General features: G+C 48.0%; 1 protein-coding gene across 2 annotated transcripts in view; it reads left to right on the top strand.

The window, feature by feature from the left end:
• Window positions 1–21,531, top strand: part of THAP4 (THAP domain containing 4) — a 53,030-nt gene extending 31,499 nt beyond the window's left edge. For both annotated transcript variants that reach the window (XM_055291260.2, XM_055291261.2), the window contains 4 exons: window positions 30–189; window positions 3,211–3,320; window positions 4,282–4,385; window positions 21,234–21,531. In XM_055291260.2, the coding sequence (XP_055147235.1) occupies window positions 30–189; window positions 3,211–3,320; window positions 4,282–4,385; window positions 21,234–21,353 (494 nt within the window). In that variant the 3' untranslated portion in view covers window positions 21,354–21,531. The remainder of the gene's footprint in view (window positions 1–29; window positions 190–3,210; window positions 3,321–4,281; window positions 4,386–21,233) is intronic.
• The last annotated feature ends 225 nt before the right edge of the window (window positions 21,532–21,756 follow it).

Below are 21,756 nucleotides of genomic sequence, written 5' to 3'. Positions count from 1 at the left end.
CACTGACAGTCTCATTCTTTTGTCCTCAGAGCCCCCCAAGATGAACCCAGTGGTGGAACCACTGTCCTGGATGCTGGGCACCTGGCTGTCGGACCCACCTGGAGCCGGGACCTACCCCACACTGCAGCCCTTCCAGTACCTGGAGGAGGTTCACATCTCCCACGTGGGCCAGCCCATGCTGAACTTCTCGTAAGTTGTCTCCCTCCACCCCACGCTGCTTGACTCGTGGGCCGCCTAGGTCTCTGAAAATAATTCCAGACTGATCAAAGACAAAGGCCAAGCAGGAAGATGTAAAAGGAACTTGTCCATCTATTTCAGAAAGGTGTCCTCTTGCCCGAATGTGCAACTGAGACACAGAGTTGGTAAAAATGATACTTTCTGGTTCTGTCATAGTTTTGGAGATATTAAGCTGACCACCAAATTACAGGCTTGTTAATCCAAACATAAAAACAAATGCATGTACTTAATTTATGTATCAAAATTAATCACTCTGGCCAGTGCGGTAACTCATACCTGTAATCCCAGCACTTTGGAGGCCGAGTCAGGAGGATTGCTTGAGCTTAGGAATTGAAGACCAGCCTGGGCAACATAGTGAGACCTTGTCTCTACTGAAAAGTAAATATTTAGCCAGGCGTGGTGACACATGCCTGTAGTCCCAGCTACTCAAGAAACTGAGGTGGGAGGATTGCTTGAACCCAGGGAGGGCCAAGGCTACAGTGAGCCGTGATCATAACACTGTACTCCAGCCTGGGTGACAGAGTGAGAACTTGTCTCAAAAAAAAAGAAAAAAATTAGTCACCCAGTATTACTGAAAATAATAGTGCGTGGTTGTATTTTACACATACCCCTGAGCTATTTGGGGTCACAAGGAAGCTGTTAGTATGTGGTTCTCATATTCTTACCATACAAGAAAGCAAAAGCCCCTTGAGGTCCCTCAGTATCCCTTCCCACCACCTCCACCCCACAGTTGGAGAAATTGCCTGCTTTTAGGGAGATAGCAGTGTGGGCCTCTGAAGTAGAGGGGAGCCACCAGGGATGGGGAGTGGTTGAAGTATCTTTATTTTTTAATTATAGAAGTAATACACAGTTTTTTTAAAGTTTAAACAATAAAGTATAAAAAGCAAACTCTTCCTTCCTCAGTCTCCATTACACAACTGTATGTTAAGAATCTTATTAAACCAACTTGGTACTATTTGTATAATGCCTAGCAGTTTCAGAACGGGGCTGGGCACCTGGCTCTCGGACCCCCAGCTCTGAGACCCTCCATCCCCTTTTAGAAGATCTCCTTGTTTTTAAAAATATCTCATACCTTTTTATATTATTACTGATTGAATGGATGAGATCAAAGTAATATATCTGCACATAAACCAAAAGGTGAGAATTCTGGGTAATACAAAATAACCCAGAACCCAAGCAGTCTTTTTTAAACTATAGATTATAACCCACGAAAAGGTCAGAAAGTCAATTTTGTGACTAGCATTTGAAGAAAAATGAACCACAGTGGAAAATATATTTCAGTAAATGTGATGGTATGTGTGTTTGTGTGTGTGTCCTAGAATATGGTGTAAATGTATTTCTTTGTCGGGGTTATGTTAGCATGTACCATTCTAGAAGGTGTAGCACCATCACTAGCCCAGCAGAAGTTTATCTTGGCCCAGTGCAGTGTCTTGTGCCTGTAATCCCAGCACTTTGGGAGGCCAAGGCGGGTGGATCACTTGAGTCCAGGAGTCCAAGACCAGCCTGGGCAACACAGTGAGACCCTAAAAAAATTTTTTTTAATAAATAAGAAGTTTGTCTTGGCCGGGTGCGGTGGCTCACGCCTGTAATCCCAGCACTTTGGGAGGCCAAGGCAGGTGGATCACTAGAAGTCAGGAGTTCGAGACCAGCCTGGCCAATGGGGTGAAATTGTGTCTCCACTAAAAAAAAAATACAAAAATACAAAAATTAGCCGGGTGTGTGGCCAGGTGCAATGGCTCACACCTGTAATCCCAGAACTTTGAGAGGCTGAGGCAGGCGGATCACCTGAGGTTGGGAGTTCAAGATCAGCCTGACCAACATGGAGAAACCTGGTCTCTACTAAGATTACAAAATTAGCTGGGCATGGGGGCGCATGCCTGTAATCCCAGCTACTCGGGAGGGCTGAGGCAGGAGAATCACTTGAACCCAGGAGGTGGAGGTTGCAGTGAGCCAAGATCATGCAACAAGAGAGAAACTCTGTCTCAAAAAATAAATAAATAAATAAGTAAATTAGCCAAGTGTGGTGGTGGGCACCTGTAATCCCAGCTACTCAGGAGGCTGAGACAGGAGAATCACTTGAACCCAAGAAGCGGAGGTTGCAGTGAGCTGAGACCGTGACAAGCCTGGGTGACAGAGCAAAAAAATAAATAAATAAAGTTTATCTCTAAGAATCATAGAGATGGATTCCCTGTAGAAACTCATAAGGTTGGTGAAATGATAAATGAGGCTTTGGTTTTTTTTGGTTTGGTTTTTTTGTTTTTATTTTTGTAGAAACAGGGTCTGTGTTGCCCAGCCCTGTCTCGAATTCCTAGGCTCAAGAGATCTACCTGACTGGTATCCTGGAAGTGCTGGGATTACAGCCTTGAGTCACCATGCCAGTGAGTTAGATTTTAAGCCGTGGGTTTGTGCCCTCAGTTCACGATGCAGGTACCTGTCTTTTACTGTTGAGAATTTGCACTAATGATGAAGGGTGATAAGAAACCATACCGTAACTCAGCACCTGCTCTGTTTTTTACCGTAGGAATTGATTAGATTCTTACACGAGAACATAGCTCAAAAGAGAAAGATTGTGTTAGGGTGAGGTTTACTGCCAGGGAGTGCTGAGGGCTGACACTGTGTGAGGCCTGGGCTAACGGGCCTAGGGCAAGGATATGCCCTGAGGTGATTAAGAACAATCCTGTCTTCAGGAGCTGAGGGTCAGCAGGTAAGACAGACACAGCCAAAATGAGCAAGGTGGTGGAGGAGGCAGGCAGTTGTGTGGGCATGGCTGGAACAGCCCGTCTTCAGGAGTGGAGGGTCAGCAGGTAAGACAGACACAGCCACAATGAGCAAGGTGGTGGTGGGGGCAGGCAGGTGTGCGGGCGTGGCTGGAGCAGCCATCTGGAGGGCAGCCTGGACAGTCCTGGCATCCACGCAGCCCACGCCATCTTGGAGGCCAGTGCCTGGGCTTCCCATCCCCAACTTCCCGTCCAGGTTCAACTCCTTCCACCCGGACACGCGCAAGCCGATGCACAGAGAGTGTGGCTTCATCCGCCTCAAGCCCGACACCAACAAGGTGGCCTTTGTCAGCGCCCAGAACACAGGTGAGGCCCGGCTTGTGGGGTGGGAGTGCTGGCCGTGGGAGGCCGCTGCCTGCATTCTAAGCAGGGTGCAGGGATGCCCATGTGCAACCCTGCTGAGGCGCGTGCTGGTGGGGACCGTGGGGCTGGCCCTGAGTGTTGAGAGTGGTCGTGGGAGCCTGCGGGGCCGACTGTGTAGCTGCAGGGGCCTCCTGCACACAAGTTGTGTGCATGCAGCCCCCTGACCGTGAGGGCTTGTTTACCCAGTGCCACGTCTGCAGAAATGGCCATCCGCTATGTGTGTTCATTAGGAATCGCTGGAAAACAGGTTGGGCACAGTGGCTCACGCCTGTAATCCCAGCACTTTGGGAGGCTGAGGCGGGCACATCACTTGAGGTCAGGAGTTCAAGACCAGCCTGGCCAACATACTGAAATCCTGTCTCTACTAAAAATACAAAAATTAGCTGGGTGTGGTGGTGCATGCCTGTAATCCCAGCCACTTGGGAGGCTGAGGCAGGAGAATCACTTGAACCTGGGAGGCAGAGGTTGCAGTGAGCCAAGACTGCACCACTGCACTCTAGCCTGGGCAACAGAGCGAGATTCTGTCTCAAAAAAAAGAAAGAAAAAACAGCCTGCGTGACTCTAGATCAGTGTTTCTTCTGGACGTCCATTCCCACCGGCGACTCCTGCCACTGCATGTGCTCGGGGTGGTTCTGCAGGCTGACTGGTGGGTGGAGGTGGGAGGGCTGGCGCCCAGTCTGGAGAGGGCGGCCTTCCATAGAGCACCTTCCTGTGCCGTGAGGAGAGTTGTGTCTTTCCCTCCGCACCCACAGGGTGACGTGGGGAGGAGGAGAAATGTCGTTGCCTCCACAGCTGCAGAGCTGGGGCCTCCTGTGGAGTCCTGGCTTGCAGGCAAGGAGAGTCAAGGCTGCCCCTCTGCGAGCCGAGCAGCTGCCGTGTGAGCTTGACCACCCTTCCCTTGCAGGTGTGGTGGAAGTGGAGGAGGGCGAGGTGAACGGGCAGGAGCTGTGCATCGCATCCCACTCCATTGCCAGGATCTCCTTCGCCAAGGAGCCCCACGTAGAGCAGGTGAGTCCAGCCCTGCCCCCAGCACGCTCCTGTCTTGTGTTTGCAGCGGTCTGTGGAGTCAGCCTCTTCCTCTTCCATGAGGTAGCGCGTGTCTTGCTACTGTGTCTCACAGGCCTGTCTTCACTGTCTCATTCTTTTCCCTTCTCGGACCATCCCAGGGTGGATGTTCCCTAATTTCATTGCCTACTCCTTGGCTGGTCGGTGGTGTGGTTTTTTCGAGGTTTGTTGTTTGTCACAAACATCCTTTTACATTTGGGTTGTCCACGTTTGCAGATATATCCATATCTATTGACAGATTTTTCCCAGTTAAATTGCTGGATCAAAGGACAGGTACATTTTAAATTTGATACACACTGTTAGATTGTATTTCTTCATGATTATCCTCCCACTATCTCTTGCGTGAGGGCAGCTGGTTCCCCACTCCTTAACAGCATGGCATATTTTCAGAATTTCGGTCCTTTCAGATCTGAGAATAAAAGATGAAATCTCACTCGTGTTTTGAATCTAACTTAGAAGCGGGAGGGCTCATTCCCCATGCTCATTGGCCGTTTGTGCTTCTTAATTCTGTGCACTTGATACTGAAAGTCTTTGCCTGTTTTTCTATGGGTTGTCCTTTTTTGAGGCGGAGTTTCGCTCGGTTGCCCAGGCTGGAATGCAATGGTGGGATCTTGGCTCATCGCAACCACCACCTCTCAGGTTCAAGTGATTCTCCTGCCTCGGCCTCCCGGGTAGCTGGGTTTACAGGCATGCACTACCACGCCTGGCTAATTTTGTATTATTAGTAGAGACAGGGTTTCTCCATGTTGGTCAGGCTGGTCTTGAATTCCTGACTTCAGGTGATCCACCCGCCTCAGCCTCCCAAAGTGCTGGGATTCCAGGTGTGAACAACTGCGCCCAGCCAGATCGTCCTTTTTTTTTAAGGATTTGTAGGAGCTTTCTATATGCCATGGGTTAATCTCTTGTCTGCTTTATTTGTGACACATACTTCCCTGGTCTGCAGCCTGGTCCATGATGGGCTGCGCCCCACAGGTGCCCAGCTTTCCTGTTGTTGCCTCTGGGCTGTTTCCTTTACAATGTCTGGATTTCAGTTCTTGCTAAGGAAGTTGTTGTCCACTCCAAAATTATAAAAATACTCTGTCGTTGTCTTTTTTTTTTTCTTTTTTTTTTTGAGATGGAGTCTCGCTCTGTCGCCCAGGCTGGAGTGCAATGGCGCAATCTCGGCTCACTGCAAGCTCCGCCTCCCGGGTTCACGCCATTCTCCTGCCTCAGCCTCCCGAGTAGCTGGGATTACAGGCACGCGCCACCACGCTCGGCTAATTTTTCTATTTTTAGTAGCCATGTTGACCAGGCTGGTCACAAACTCCTGACCTCAAGTGATCCGCCTGCCTCAGCCTCCCAAGTGCTGGGATTACAGGCATGAGCCACTGTGCCCAGCCTTGTTTGTCTTTCTTCGTCTGCTTGTCCACTTCCTTACCAGTAACACATTTTTAGCTCTCACAGCCGTATATTACACGTTAATGTCTAAGGGAATGTTTCCCACATTTTTTCTCCAAATTTTCTTACTCATTCTTAAGCATTTCCTCTTCTAGGTGAACTTTTGAATAAACATCTCAAGGCTTATAAAATGTGCATCAACACTGCACTGAATACATGAATGAATTTGGGGAGAATTGACATATTTTCATGGGTAGCAATACACAGCAGCATGGCAGTGTATTACGGTGACTTTAGGTCATGTTTTGTGTATTTTAGTATATAGAAAAGCTTTATTTCTTTATAGTTTTAATTATACAGGTCTTGTACATTTCATGTTAGGGTAAACTCAAGTGCTTTATCATTTTTGTTGCTTGTGAATAGATTTTTTCCCATTTAATCTTCAAATTGATTATTGATAATTGTATGGACACTTCTGATTTCTCTGTGTTGAACTGGGCCACTTGTGTAACTTTCAGACAGCCAGGATCTTAGGCACAGCACAGATAGAACAACAGGCGTGAATGTTTGTTGCATGCTTGTCCCTGACTCTAGTGGAAATAGTTCTGTGTGTCACCACCTGTAAAATGCTCACTGTAGATTACTTACTGGTAGATAAGAAGGTGGCTTTTTTTTTTTTTGAGACAGAGTCTCACTCTGTTGCCCAGGCTGGAGTGCAGTGGCGCGATCGTGGCTCGCTGCAACCTCCGCCTCCTGAATTCAAGTGATTTTCATGCCTCAGCCTCCCGAGTAGCTGGGGTTACAGGCGTGCACCACCATACCCAGCTAATTTTTGTATTTTTAGTAGAGACGGGGTTTCACCATGTTGGCCAGGCTGATCTCGAATTCCTGATCTCAAGCAAGCCACCCGCCTCAGCTTCCTAAAGTGTTGGGATTGGGCATGAGCCACTGCGCCCAGCTGGATAGCCTTTTTTTTAGTGGTAAAATTTTTCTACTTTTTTTTTCCAGTGCAGGTGCATATCTTCGTGAAGGCAGTCTTTTTCAGGTTAAGAAGATTCAGTTTCTAGTATGCTAAGAATTGTATTCAGAAATGAATTTTGAATTTCATCAAATGCTTTTATAACCTTTTGGGGATGAGTCTATGTTTTTCCCCCTTGTCTTCCTCTTGAAGCTGTTAATGCAGCTTAAGAACCAGTCCTCACTGCAGGAGGTGAGTGGCCAGCAGGTGAGTGGGCATGACCTCCCGAGCTCCACCTCCTGTCCATCAGGTGGCAGCATTAGATTCTCGTAGGAGCACGAACCCTGCTGTGAATTGCACGTATGAGGGATCTAGGTATTGCTTCTAATGAGAATCTAATGCCTGATGATCTGAGATGGAACAGTTTCATCCCGAAACCACCCCCACCCCCACCCCCACCCCCACAGCTGTGGAAAAATTGTCTTCCATGAAACCAGTTTCTGGGGCCAAAAAGTTTGGGGACTGCTGTAATAAATTATATTAATAGCTCATCACTGTTGGATCATGGTTGTTTTTGGGGGATAACCCTGAGTTGTCATGATCTGTTGTTTTTAGACATCATTGTCCATTTTGGTACTGGAGTTATTCACAGGCTAGCTGGGAGCTTCTTAGCTTTTGCAAATGTTATCTGGCGAAGGGTGGCCCCGTCGGAGTTGGTCGGCCTCTGTGGGAAGGTGTCTGGGACACAGACCTCAGCTGTGCTTTTACTTTGTTCCATGATGCTCATCTCTCCACTTTCTTACTTCACTCCATCTGCAAACTCATGTTCTCCTGGAAAAGTGTCCGTTTCATGAGATTTTCAGAATTTTTGGAAGAAGTAATAGATACTGTTTTCTCTTGATCTGCCGTTCTGTGTCACTTCTCTTTTACTGATGTTTTGTGTGTGTTTTCTCTTTTTCTTGATCGTATTTGTCAGAGGTTATCTATTTTACCAGGGTGTTTTGGGTTTTTTTTTGTTTGCTTATTTTTGCTAAATAACTAGATTTGGGTTTTATTAATTAAACAAAAAGTGCCTCTTTTTCTGCAAATAGAGGGAGGAGACAGAGACAATGGAGTTGGCAAGCCTGGGCGTGGCGCTCAGGGGAAGGCTCTGTGCCATGCGGCCCCTGCACCCTGGGGGCTTTGGGGTCCTCTGCGGAGCGACTTAATGGACAGAAGCTGGAAGCACAACCTGAGGGGCTGGGCATCCCCATTGGGTTGACATCAGCAGGACCAAGGAAGCCAGGAAGCACACACAGAAGGCAGGGACCTTGAGGCTAGAAGGAGAGCAGGAGGCAAGAGCTGGGTCTTGGAGGGCCTGTCCTACTAGGGTTGTGCGGGGGTGAAAGGAGCTGTCCCTGTTATTACAGTGTTGGGGGAATTTCCTGGGACTTTGTTTGTAGCCAAATACAAAGTCAGTGTTTATCGTGTTTCCAATATGTATTGGGGGAAATGTGTCTTCCTTGTTAGGTTCAGAGTTCTGTAGCTTTATGTGCTGCATAAAGAAGTTTTCCAGCTGGGCGCAGTGGCTCACACCTCTAATCCCAGCACTTTGGGAGGCTGAGGCAGGTGGATCACCTGAGGTCAGGAGCTCGAGATGAGTCTGGCTAACATGGTGAAACCCTGTCTCTACTAAAAATACAAAAATTAGCCAGGCGTGGTGGCGGGTGCTTGTAATCCCAGCTACTCGGGAGGCTGAAGCAGGAGACTCACTTGAAACCGGTAGGCGGCGGAGGTTGCAGTGAGCCAAGATCGTGCCACTGCACTCCAGCCTGGGCGACAAGAGCGAAATTCCATCTCGGGAAAGAAGAAGTTTCCCTCAGTGACGAACTGACAGACCCCACGTATGATGGTCAGGCCATAAGATTGTAATGGAGCTGAAAAATTTCTCACTTCATGAGTGAGAAGCCATCTAATGTAGCACAATTACCTTTTAAAAATAAAAATATGTTTATAAATTTAATGCAGCCTAACTGTACTGTATTTATAAAGTCTATGGTAGTCATGTCCTAGACCTTCACATTCACCCACCACTCACTCACTGACTCACCCAGACCATCTGCCAGTCCCGCCAGCTCCACTCATGGTTCATGCCCCAGACAGGTGGACTTTTTGTTGTTGTTGTTTTTGAGACGGAGTCTCGCTCTGTGGCCCAGGCTGGAGTGCAGTGGTGCAATCTCGGCTCACTGTAAGCTCCGCCTCCCGGGTTCATGCCATTCTCCTGCCTCAGCCTCTCTGAGTAGCTGGGACTACAGGCGCCCGCCACCACGCCTGGCTAATTTTTTGTATTTTTAGTAGAAACGGGGTTTCATCGTGGTCTCGATCTCCTGATCTTGTGATCCGCCCGCCTCAGCCTCCCAAAGTGCTGGGATTACAGGCATGAGCCATCGCGCCTGGCCTAAAAATCTTTTATACCGAATTTTTACTGTACCTTTCCTATGTTTAGATGCACAGATACTTTGCATTGTGTTACAGTTGCCTATAGTATATAGTACAGTCTATATATGGTACATATACATATACACGTGACTACATGCTGTGCAGGTTTTTCTAGCCAAGGAGTCATGGGCTGTCCCAGAGAGCTGAAGTGTGGAGGAGGCCATTCCATCTAGGTTTGTGTAGGTGCACGCTGTGATGTTCGCACAATGATGACATCACCAAATGGCACATTTCTCAGAATGCATCTGTCCTTAAGCAACGTGTGGCTGTTTGTCTTTAAATCAGACTTTCTAATCATGTGATTGAAATTCTCTTTGGCTCTTTTTTCTTCTTCATCTGTCAGTGTGAGTTCTGTTACATAGTGTTCTCACTCAGCTCACCCTGTTTCTTGTTCGTTAGAGGTAAACGGTCTCAACTCTTTTAACTGATTCATTTAGTTTTTAGCTCCATATCTAGCCGTGAGGTGTGTTGATTGCCCCCTCTTAACATTGCCGACTACACCTTACTGACCGAGCGCCTGCTCGCCGTGGATGAAGAAGATTCTGCTGTGGTACCCAAGACCCCAGCTCGGTTCCCATGCATGTCCTACTCCCGCCTTCCCGGAGAGTGTGTGTCCTGATTTCACTGGCTTGCCACTGTCACAGCCAAGTCCCCACGCTCACAGCCAGATCACGGGCTCCACAATGGCTGTTCCTTTTCCGTGCACCTTTTTTGAGTTAAAAATGTTATTTTTTTGTTTGTTTTCTCAATGTTTACGTGCTTATCCCTGAGTCAGCACCGTGCGTTCTGCCGGTATCTAAAACTCAGCTTGGGTACTCATGTGATACCTGAATTCCACCTGCAGAACTCTCAGAGCTGCTTGGTCTGCTCTGTTGAGACCAAGGAGTAGAGCTGCCGTCCTGAGACTCCCTCCCCACTACCCCCCCTTCTCCTGGAACTCCTGAAGTGGCCTTTTGTTTTCTAATCTCCCTTTCTTTTCCTCCCATCTCTTGCTGTTTTCTGGGAGGTTTCCTCGTTGTTGATGTCTGGTAGTTGTATGGAAGATTTTGTTTTGCTGTTGAACTCATACTCTGTGAGCTCCCTTTGTCTTCCATGCACCTCGTCCTTGGCGTCCTGTTCTCATTTCATTCATGGACACAACAATTTCTCTACCTCCCCAAGGACATTAATGGGAGACTTTGGTTTTCTTCTTCCTCCTCCATACCTGTATTCCTTCCAAGTTGTTTTTTTTTTTTTGTTTTTTTTTTTTTTTTTTGAGACGGAGTCTCACTCTGTCACCCAGGCTGGCGTACAATGGCATGATCTCAGCTGACTGCAACCTCCGCCTCCCGGGTTCAAGCGATGCTCCTGCCTCAGTCTCCCGAGTAGCTGGGATTACAGGCGTGCGATACCATGTCTGGCTAATTTTTGTATTTTTAGTAGAGACAGGGTTTCACCATGTTGGCCAGGCTGGTCCTGACCTCAGGTGATCTGCCCACCTCAGCCTCCCCAAAGTGTTGGGATTACAGCCGTGAGCCACCGCACCTGGCCTTTTTTTTTGAGACAGAGTCTCACTCTTGTCGCCCAGGCTGGAGTGCAGTGGCATAATCTCGGCTCACTGCAACCTCTGCCTCCGAGGTTCAAGCGGTTCTCCTTCCTCAGCCTCCTAAGTAGCTGGGATTACAGGCATGTGCCACCATGCCTGGCTAAATTTTATATTTTTAGTAGAGACAGGGTTTCACCATGTTGGCCAGGCTGTTCTCAAACTCCTGATGTCAGGTGATCCGCCCTCCTTGGCCTCCCAGAATGCTGGGATTACAGGCGTGAGCCACCGTGCCCCGCCCCAAGTTGCTTTTAATGTTTGTTTTGGTTCTGGATTGCATCTTATAGGCCGCCTTTAGATGTCTGGGGTCCCTCGGACCACCCCCATCCAGGTTCACTGGGAGGCCTCATAGGACGTGACAGGAGCTGACTTACTACAGCGGAAGGATGTGGAGCACGGTCAGCACAGGGCAGGGCACGGGGCAGAGTCTGGAGCTTCCAGCATCCTTTCCACATGCAGCCCACAGGACGCGCTCCATTGCCCAGCATCATATTGTAGCGACAGGAGTGAAGTGTCCCAACTAGGGAAGGCCTTCAGAACCTCAGTGCCCGGGGTCGTTCCAGGGCTGGTCTTGCAGCAGCCTCTGCCTGGTTCTTGCTCCCAGTGTTTGGGCACAGCCGAGGCCCAGATTCTCATGTCACCCTCTGCCAGTAGAGGGAGGCACAGTTGCCTTGGTACGGGGAGCTGGTAGCGGAAGCTGGGGAGTGACTGCTGCTGCCTTGTTTGTGTCCATGTTTGTTTGCCGTATACCTGTCACTCAGCATGTCTCATGTATTTCTTCTTTTTTTTTTTTGAGACGGAGTTTCGCTCTTGTTGCCCAGGCTGGAGTGCAGTGGCGCCATCTCAGCTCATTGCAACCTCTGCCTCCTGGGTTCAAGCAATTCTCCTGCCTCAGCCTCCTGAGTAGCTGGGATTACAGGCATGTGCCACCATGCTGGGCTAATTTAATATTTTTATTAAAGACGGGGTTTCTCCATGGTGGTCAGGCTGGTCTTGAACTCCTGACTTTAGGTGATCTGCCCAGCTCAGCCTCCCAAAGTGCTGAGCCACCACACCCAGCTGTCTCATGTATTTTTAACAGCTTTTTAAAGATATAATGCAGGGCTGAGCTCGGTGGCTCACGCCTGTAATCCCTGCTCTTTAGGAGGCCAAGGTGGGCATATCACCTAAGGTCAGAAATTCGAGACCAGCCTGGACAACATGGTAAAAACCCATCTCTACTAAGAATACAAAAAAATTAGCCAGGCGTGGTGACAGATGCCCGTAATCCCAGCTACTGAGGAGGCTGAGGCAGGAGAATTGCTTGAACCTGGGAGGCAGAGGTTGCAGTGAGCTGAGATGGCGCCACAGCACTCCAGCCTGGGCGACCGAGCGAGACTCCATTATCAGAAAAGAAAAAAAAGGATATTCACATACTATTCAAATCGCTCAAAGTGTGCAATTCTGTGGTTTTTGGTATATTCATAGCACTTTGTACCCATCACTACAATTAATTTTAGAACATTTATCTTTTGTGGCACAATCACAACTCACTGCAGCCTCAACCCCCCTGGACTCAGGTGATCCTCCCACCTCAGCCTCAGTAGCTGGGACTGCAAATGCACACCACCACACCTGGCTAATTTTTTTTTTTTTTTTTTTTTTTAAGAGAGGGTCTCATTCTGTCACCTAGGCTGGAATACAGTAGCAAGATCTTGGCACACTGCAACCTCCACCTCCCAGGCTTGAGCGATCCTCCCACCTCACCCTCCCAAGTAGCTGGGGCCACAGGTGTGCACCACCATGCCCGGTTTTTTTGTTTGTTTTTTGTATTTTTAGTAGAGATGGGGTCTCGCCACATTGCCCAGGCAGGTCTTGGAACTCCTAAACTCAAGCCGTATACCCACCTGGGCCTCCCAAGATGCTGGGATTACAGGCATGAGCCACCCAATGAGCACGGCTAATTTTTTTGTATTTTTTATAGAGACAAGGTTTTGCCATGTTACCCAGGCTGGTCTCGAACTCCTGGGCTTAAGCAATCCTCCTGCCTTGGCCTCCCAAAGTGCTGGAATTACAGGTGTGAGCCACGACCCCTGGCCAGAACATTTTTTATACCCCAAAAAAATACCTGGTACCCTTTAGCTGTCGGCCCCAACTTCCATCTCCCCCAACCCCTGGCTACCACTAATCTACCTTCTCTGTAGATTGCTTGTCTTGAGCATTTCATAGAATTGGGGCCATAGGCAGAGCCTGCAGTGAGCGGAGATTGCGCCACTGCACTCCAGCCTGGGCGACAGCGAGACTCCGTTTCAAAAAAAAAAAAAGAATTGGGGCCATAGACTGTCACTTAGTGTAAGGTTTCCAGGGTGTATCCAACTTGGAACATGCCTCAGGCCTCACTCCTTTTCATGGCTGAATTATTCCATTGATGATGTGCTGTATTTTGTTTATCCATTCCTCATTGATGGGCAAGTTGGTTGTTAACTGAATCTTGGCTGTTAAGACGAATACTGTGCCTCCCGTGGTGGCTCACGCCTGTAATCCCAACACTTTGTGGGGCTGAGGCAGGAGATTGCTTGAGCCCAGGAGTTCAAGACCAGCCTGGACAACATAGCAAAACCTGTTTCTACAAAAAACACAAAAAGTAGCCGGGCTTGGGGAGGCATGCCTGTAGTTCCAGCTACTTGAGAGGGTGAGATGGGAGAATCGCTTGAGCCTGGGAGCCGGAGGTTGCAGTGAGCAGTGATCATGCCACTGCACTCCAGCCTGGGTGACAGAGTGAGACCCTGTCTCAAAATAAATACATGAAATAATACTGAATTGCCTCTGAAACACATTTTCAAGCAAACCTGCTGTTTTCAGCCTTCATCCACAGCCACTCGTAGAGACACTCAGGCCATGCCACGGAGCTTTTGTGGGGCGTAAGGCAGGCTGTTGGCCTGTCCCGGTGCTGCATTCAGCCTCGGCCTTGCTGGGTCGGCTGCGTCAGTTCCCCGTGCGTCTCATTTCCAGCCCCTCACGTTCTGTGGCTGTGCCGCCTCCCCTCTTTCTCCTGTGGATTCACGCTGTGGACAGCATTCCTTCACTGCCATTCCAGTAGGGGCCATGCAGGAGCCACAGCGCTGTCCTCACCCGGGAGGCCTCACCTCAGAGCTCTGTGCCGGGTTGCTGGGTGAGCAAGATTTTCATCTACATTTTACCTTTTTTTAAAATTTTCTACTTTTTATTTTATTATTACTTTTTTTTTAGACAGAGCCTTGCACGGTCACCCAGGCTGGAGTGCAGCAGTCTGATCTCGGCTCACTGTAGCCTCCACCTCCTGGGCTCAAGCGATTCTCCCACATCTTCCTCCCAAGTAGCTGAGACTACAGGCGTTCAGCACCACTCCCAGCTAATTTTTTGTATTTTTAATAGAGATGGGGGTCTCACTTTGTTGCTCAGGCTGGTCTCAAACTCATGGCCTCAAGTGATCGACCCGCCTCGGCTTCCCAAAGTGCTGTGGTTATAGGTGTGAGCCACCATGCCTGGCCAGTTTTTCCTTTAAGATACATGGTATTTGGGATTATTGTTTCTCTGTAGTGTGAGGTAGCGGTCCCATTTTCCCTTTTTCCCCGTACAGCTGTCCTGTGGCCCTTGTTAGGCACTGTGGTTCCGCTGACTGCTGTTTGGGGCATTTCTCCTCCTCGGCTGTGAGGATTGATGCTGCCGGCCATAGCCTCAGACACGGTGTCTGCATGTGGATGCAGAGGCACCCAGTTTTCCCCCTCGCTCTGGAGGAGTGGGCTGGAACCTCTTGAAGAGAGCGAGGCTTGTATTGGGGAAGTGAGGCCTTCCCTTAGCTGCTCCGTGGCATCTGGGGGATCAGGGTGGGACGGGACGTGTGAGTGTCTTTACTGTTTGTGTGGGTGTTGGTGGGCATGGCCCAGACTGCAGGCCCCGCAGAGGGTAGCAGTGCCTTCACGAGCTGTGTACTGAGCCTGGTGGAGCCTATGAGCTGCCGAGGATCCCTGGCCAGCTTGCCCCAGGGACAGCTTGTCGTTCATGTCTAGTGACTGAGCAGTGGTGGCAGACCCCAGGGGAGAACTGAGCGTGTTGGGAGAGGCTCATGTGACTCTTTTGGGGAGGGCCTGAGGGGTCCCCAGGCTCCCACTGACCTGCACATTCCCTGTGCTGTGTGTGTATGTGCTTTGTAACTTCAGGGCCCCGTGCAGTTTGTGCAGCACGTGCCTTGCAGCAGCCCTGAGAAGAGGCAGGTCCAGGCCCAGGCCCCATTTTACAGTGAGGCTCAGAGAGGCCCCCAGCCTGGCAGAGCCTCCCCGCTTCCTGCCTTATGTGGGTGGCTCTGGACCTAGCTTTGCAGCCTGGGCTGCCACCGGTGACCTGTGAGCTTGAGCATCTTTTCACGTCGTTGCTGGGTCATCCTCCAGCGAGGTGCCTGTTGAGGTCTGGTGACCATTTTCCACTGTGCCTCTTCTGGCTGACATGTCAGAGTTCTTTATATAATTTGAATAAAGCTCTTTGTTAGCTAAATGTGTTGCAAATAGCTTTTTCGGTCTGTGATTATCTTTTGAGTTTTACAATTGTTTTTGAAGAACAGAGGCTCTGGATTTTATGTGGTTCGGTTTGCCAGTCTCTTCCTTTATGGATTCTGTTTTTAATGTGTCTTAGTTAAGCAGTCTTTCCTTACTAACAGGTCAAAATATGTATTCTGAATTTTTCTGGAAGCTTCACAGTTCAACCTAAAATCTTTCCTTTAGGTCATTAATCCACCTGGGGTTGAGTGGTGTGTATTGTGTGAAGTGCTGTCCCCTCTCCTTGTTCTCAGATGAGGGCCAGCTGCCCTGCACCCTGCCTGAAGAGCCTGGCCCCACTGTTCACCCATGCAGCCGCCCCCCGAGCGCCTCAGTATCCTTCATCGGGGTCTGCTTGTCACTCTCTCCCTGGTTCCAGGTGGTCTGTTTGTCAGTCCCTGTGCTGGTACCACCTGTCTTCATTATCATGGCTTCTGCATTTTAAAAATCACCTCTATTGAGGTATACTTTATATGGAATAAATGCACACACTTCAAGTGTGCAGTTTGATACATTTGGACAGCATATATAATCTTGTAACACTGCCCCAGTCAAGACTGAGAACAGTCCCAGCGCCCTAGAAAGTCCGTGTGCTCCGTAGGCAGCCCCCGCTGCCCTCTCGCAGCCCCCGCTGCCCTCTCGCAGCCCCCGGCCGGGTTTCTGCCACTGCAGACCGAGCAGCTCTGAGTGTCCTAGTGCTCATCATCATCAGTGGAGCCACAGCACAGGCACTCATTTGTTTCCGATCTCCTTTCCTCACTGAAATGCTGTCAAGATTCAACAGTTCTGCTGCATGTGCCACATCTGCTTGTTGCTGTGTGGTGGTCCACCAGTGAGTGTGTCAGTTGTTTATCCTTTCTGTTGATGGATGTTTATTTGATTTGTTTCCAGTTCCAGGCTATTAGGAATAAAGCCGTAAGCATGTGTAGACCTTTGTGTGGACACATGTTTTTTTTTCCTCTTGGGTGCATACCTGGGATTGGAACTGCTGGGTTCTGTGATAAACACCAATCTCTTCCAGAGTGGCTGTCCCCCTTGACACCCCAGCAAGGTTGTCCCACAGCCTCGCCAAGGGTTGGCCTTTGAGTTTTATCCTGGCCACTACAAGGTGGTATTTCATTGTGATGTTAATTTGCACTTCCCTGCTGAGTAACGATGCTGCTCTCTTTTTGTTGTACTTATCTGCTACTTGTATTTCTTGTTTTGTGAAATGAACATTCAGATCTTTGCCCATTTGTTTGAGTGTTTGTGTTATTCCTGAGTTGTAAGTGTTGTTTGTTCTGGGTATAAGTCCTTTATCAGGTGCACTTGCCAACACGATGTTCCTGCCCTGTGCCTTGCCTTTCTGTTTCCTAGACAGTTCCATTTGAAGAACCAAATGTTGTTTTTCTTTTTTGGGGTTTTTTTTTTTTTTTTTTTTGAGACATCGTTTGCTCTTGTTGCCCAGGCTAGAGTGCAGTGGCGTGATCTCAGCTCACTGCAGCCTCCACCTCCCGGGTTCAAGCGATTATCCTCTTTCAGCCTACCAAGTAGCTGGGATTACAGGCTCCCACCACCATGGCCAGCTAATTTTTTGTATTTTTAGTAAAGACAGGGTTTCACCATGTTGGCCAGGCCGGTCTCAACCTGACATCAGGTGATCCACCCTCCTTGGTCTCCCAAAGCGCTGAGATTACAGGCGTGAGCCACCATGCGCAGTCTAGAACCAAATGTTTTAATTTTGTTAACCATTTTTTCTTCTCTAGTTAGTGCTTTTTGTGTCATGTCTTAAAATTTTTCACCTAGCCCAGGCAGCAAAGATTTTCACCTGCATTTTCTTCAAAAAGTTTTATAGTTTTACTTTAAGATATATGCTATTTGGAATTGCTAATTCTAGATGGTATGAGGTAGTAGTCACATTTTTTCCATTTTTCCTCATACAGATACCTCGTTTCCAGCACCATTTGTTGAAAAGAGAACCCTTAACTTTAATTAAAGTATGCGGTGCATTTGTCGAAAAGCAACTCACTTTGTGTGTGTGGTTCTTCCCCAGAACTCTCTCTTCTCTGTTTCGGTCTTTATACTGTTAACATGCTGTCTTGATCACTGTAGCTTTATATTGAGTCAGGTGGTAGAAGATACCCAACTTTTCTTCTTTTTCTTTTTTCCAAAATTGTTTTGGCTATCCTAGGACCCTTTGCATTTCCATATGAATTTCAGAATCAGCTTGTCAGTTTCTAGAAACATTTTCATTGGAATTACTTGAATTTCTAAATAAATTTGGGAAGAAGTGTCATCTTAGGCAAACTGAGTCCTCCAATCCAGTGCCATGGTAAGGTGCTCCATTTATTTAGATCAGTCTCATCCTATATTTTCTTGTAGTTTTCAACGTATTGGTTTTGCACACATTTTGTTAAATTTATTCCTACGTATTTTGTGGTTTGGGATGATATTATAAATGATTTTTAAATTTTCCAGTTATTTGTTGCAAGTATATAGAAGTACAATTAGCTGTTGCATATTGATCTTGTATCATGTGACTTTGTTAAATTCATTCATTTCTGTAGTTTCTTTCTTTTCCTTCTTTTCCTTCCCTCCCTCCCTGCCTTCCTTCCTTCCTTCTTTTCTCTCCTTTTTTCTTTTTTCTTTCAATATAAACAAGGTCTTCTGTGTTGCCCAGGCTGGAGTACAGTGGCTATTCTCTAGTGATTTTTTTCTTTTTTCTTTTTCTTTTTCTTTTTTTTGAGATGGAGTTTCTCTCTTGTTGCCCAGGCTGGAGTGCAGTGGCACGATCTTGGCTCACTGCAACCCCCACCTCCCCGGTTCAAGCGATTCTCCTGTCTCAGCCTCCCTTGTAGCTGGGATTAAAGGCATGTGCCACCACACCTGGCTAATTTTGTAGTGATTTTTTTTCTTTGAACAGGGTTATTTAGAGATATGTTATTTTCCAAATATTTGAGAATTTTTAAAATAGATTCTATTGCTCAGGATTTTTCATTCAATTCTATAAGGCCCAGACAACATACCCTCTAATATTTTAGTCTGTTAAAAAATGTTGGAGACTTATTTTATGCCCTAGTATATGACCTAACTTCATGAATATCTCATGTACACTTAACGAATGTAGCATTCAATAGTTATAAAAGTCCCCTCTGCAAGCTGGAAACCCTGGGATGCCAGTGTCCTGGCTCAGTCCAAGTCCAAAGGCTTCAGAACCAGGGAAGTCAGTGGTGTCACTCTTGATCCCGGGCCAAAGGCCTCAGAGCCCTGAGGAGAGAGGAAGTGCTGGTGACATCTGGGAGTCCAAAGGTCGGGGGGCCTGGAGTTGTCCAAGGACGGGGGAGGAAGAGTGTATCCCAGCTCCAGCAAACAGATGGACATGTTCGCCTTGTCTTTGTTTTTATTTTATCTGGGCCCCCAGCCTATTGGATGGTGCCCACCCTCACGGAGGGTAGATCTTCCTCACCTGGTCAGTCACCTCTGGAAACATCTTCTCAGTCATACTCAAAATAATCCTTTACCAGGTTTCTAGGTGTTCCTTAATTGGTCAATTTGACACCTAAAATTAACCATGACACCCACACCCACCCCTGGCTGCTTTCAAGTTTGTATTGTCTTGCCTTTGATTATCAGCCAAAGTTTTGCTGTGATATAATTAGAATTTGTGGCTTGATATATTTTGTTAGGCTCAGAAAATTGGCCGTGATCTGTTCAAATATTGCTTGTGTTCTGTTTTCTTTCCTGTCTTCTTCTGGGTCTCTGGTTACACATGTGTTCAATCTTCTGCAGTTTTCAGTGTGTCCCTTATGCTTTCATCCATATTTTCCATTATTCTATAAGCTTCAATGTGGATATTTCCTACTGATCATTTTCCAGTTTACTAATCCTTTCTTCATCTGTGTCTAATCTGTTTATTTCATTATTGGGGCCTTAATTTGAGTTATTATGTTTTTCAGTTGTAGAATTTATATTTTAATCTTTTTGATAAAATTCTGATTATCTGCAGAAATTCTCCGTATTGTCTTCTAACAACTCCAATATTGGCATCCCCTGGGTGAGGGTGGGGGAGGTGTCTATTTCCTGTTTTTTCTTTTGATCTTAACTCCTAGTAACCTAAAGAGTTTTTCTTTTTTTCTTGGATTCTAGACATTATGTATGAAAAATTGTAGAGATGACTTGAGGCTTTCTTTGATGTTATCCTCACCAAAGAGCAGTTCTGTGCTTCTGCCTGTCAGTCAAGGATGGACAGCTCGTGTTCAGTAGAGGCTGAGCTGGTTTGAAACCGGACTTCCCAGCCTGTTTCTGGGAGGGGACCCTTCAGAGACCCCACCCAAAGCTGGGGTGTGTTTTTTGTTGTTGTTTTTTTGTGTTTTTTTTTCTGAGATGGAGTCTCACTCTGTTGCTCAGGCTGGAGTGCAGTGGTGCGATCTCGGCTCACTGCAAGCTCCACCTCCTGGGTTCACACCATTCTCCTACCTCAGCCTCCCGAGTAGCTGAGACTACAGGCACCCGCCACCACACCTGGCTAATGTTTTTTTGTATTTTTAGTAGAGACGGGGTTTTACCCTGTTAGCCAGGATGGTCTCGATCTCCTGACCTCGTGATCTGCCTGCCTCGGCCTCCCAAAGTGCTGGGATTACAGGCGTGAGCCACTGCGCCCAAGCTTGGGGTGCTTTTTTTTTTTTTGAGATGGAGTCTTGCTCCGTCAGCCAGGCTGAAGTGCAGTGGCACGATCTCGGCTCACTGCAACCTCCACCTCCCGGGTTCAAGCAATTCTCCTGCCTCAGCTTGCCGAGTAGCTGGGAGTACATGTGCATGCCACCACGCCCGGCTGTGCCTCTCCTCCTAGACGGACACTGAATTCCAGTGTTTGTCCCTCTAGCTCCATGAGTCCGAGAGGGCCCCACTCAGCTTCTCAGCCTCTTAGCTACCACATCCCTCTCAGCCTCCACCCCTTGAACCCCTTGACTTCCAGGCAGCAAAAGCATCAGGGCCAGTTGCTCCAAATTGGGTCTCACCTCCACACTTCCTTCTCTTTGGGGTGCTGGTCCTCACTGACTTGGTGGTTCTCTGATACCTTTAAAGGAACTTCCTAAAACCTGGGTTGTTATCTGCAAGAGGGTCGGTCAGTTACAGAGTAGCCAGCCGTGGCCATAAGTAGAACTCCGTCTCATCCACTTCTGGTGCCCCCCACATGACCCCTACACGTCTGGGGCACTAGAGAGATAGTGCCCATCAGAGAATTGTCTTTTGACAGTGGTCACTCTCGCAATCTGCCAGCAAACGTTCCGGGCATGTAGGGCTGACTCATTCAGGATTTAGCTGCCATAGGCTTGGATTCTTGTTGGAAGCAGCTGCTATAATTTATTCTGATGAATTACTGTTCCAAAGATGCTGTTTCTGAGCTTTCCAAGAACACACTGGACATCAGTTCTAGTTACAGTGAAAGTGGGAGGCAATGGAGAAGGGAAGCGTTGGAAGCTCAGCACTTGTCTGATCAGGTATATAATTTGTAGAGACCAAAAAAAGGTGACTTGTTCCATCCAAGTACTAACCAGGCCCAACCCTCCTTAGCTTCTGATGTCAGACGAGATCGGGTGCGTTCAGGGTAGTATGGCCATCGACAAAAAAGGTGACTTCTAAATAAACAATCCCTGTGTTCACCTGGTGGTCCTCTGGAGGCAGCTGAGGGGCACCTGGATTGTGACATGCCCAGGGGCCCTGGGCTGTGTGTCTGTCCTCCTCTGGCAGGGCCACTGCCTGGCTCACAGCCCATGACGAGTGTGTGGCATGCAGTGGGCACACAGGCATTGATTGAATCTTCTGAAGATAAAACTAAGGTATTTTTGTTTCATTCTCCTGCTCAGATTACCCGGAAGTTCAGGCTGAATTCTGAAGGCAAACTTGAACAGACAGTCTCCATGGCAACCACTACACAGCCAATGACTCAGCATCTTCACGTCACCTACAAGAAGGTGACCCCGTAACCTAGAGCTTCTGGAGCCCTCAGGAGGGCCTGGCTACTGTGTCTCAACGGTTCGGCTCCTCGGCAGACAGTCCCTGCAGCAGAAGTGGGTGTGGCCGTGAGCCTCTGCAGGCTCAAGAGTGTGGTCCAGATGTTTCTGTACTGGCATAGAAAAACCAAATAAAAGGCCTTTATTTTTATGGCTGAGGATTTTGAATATTATCATTTGTGTAGGCTGTACATGTTTTTTTTCTGCTGATGTTTGTTTTCCAAAGTGTTCCCTAAGAAATTAAGAAGGGGGCTGGGTGTAGTGGCTCACGCCTGTAATCCCAGTACTATGGGAGACCAAGGCTGGTGGATCACCTGAGGTCAGGAGTTCGAGACCAGCCTGACCAACATGGAGAAACCCCGCCTCTACTTAAAAT

Source organism: Symphalangus syndactylus, chromosome 8, assembly GCF_028878055.3.
Source record: "Symphalangus syndactylus isolate Jambi chromosome 8, NHGRI_mSymSyn1-v2.1_pri, whole genome shotgun sequence".
Classification (NCBI taxonomy): Eukaryota; Metazoa; Chordata; class Mammalia; order Primates; family Hylobatidae; genus Symphalangus; species Symphalangus syndactylus.
Note: the sequence above shows the minus strand (reverse complement) of the source record. Positions and strands in the feature narration are given on the sequence as shown.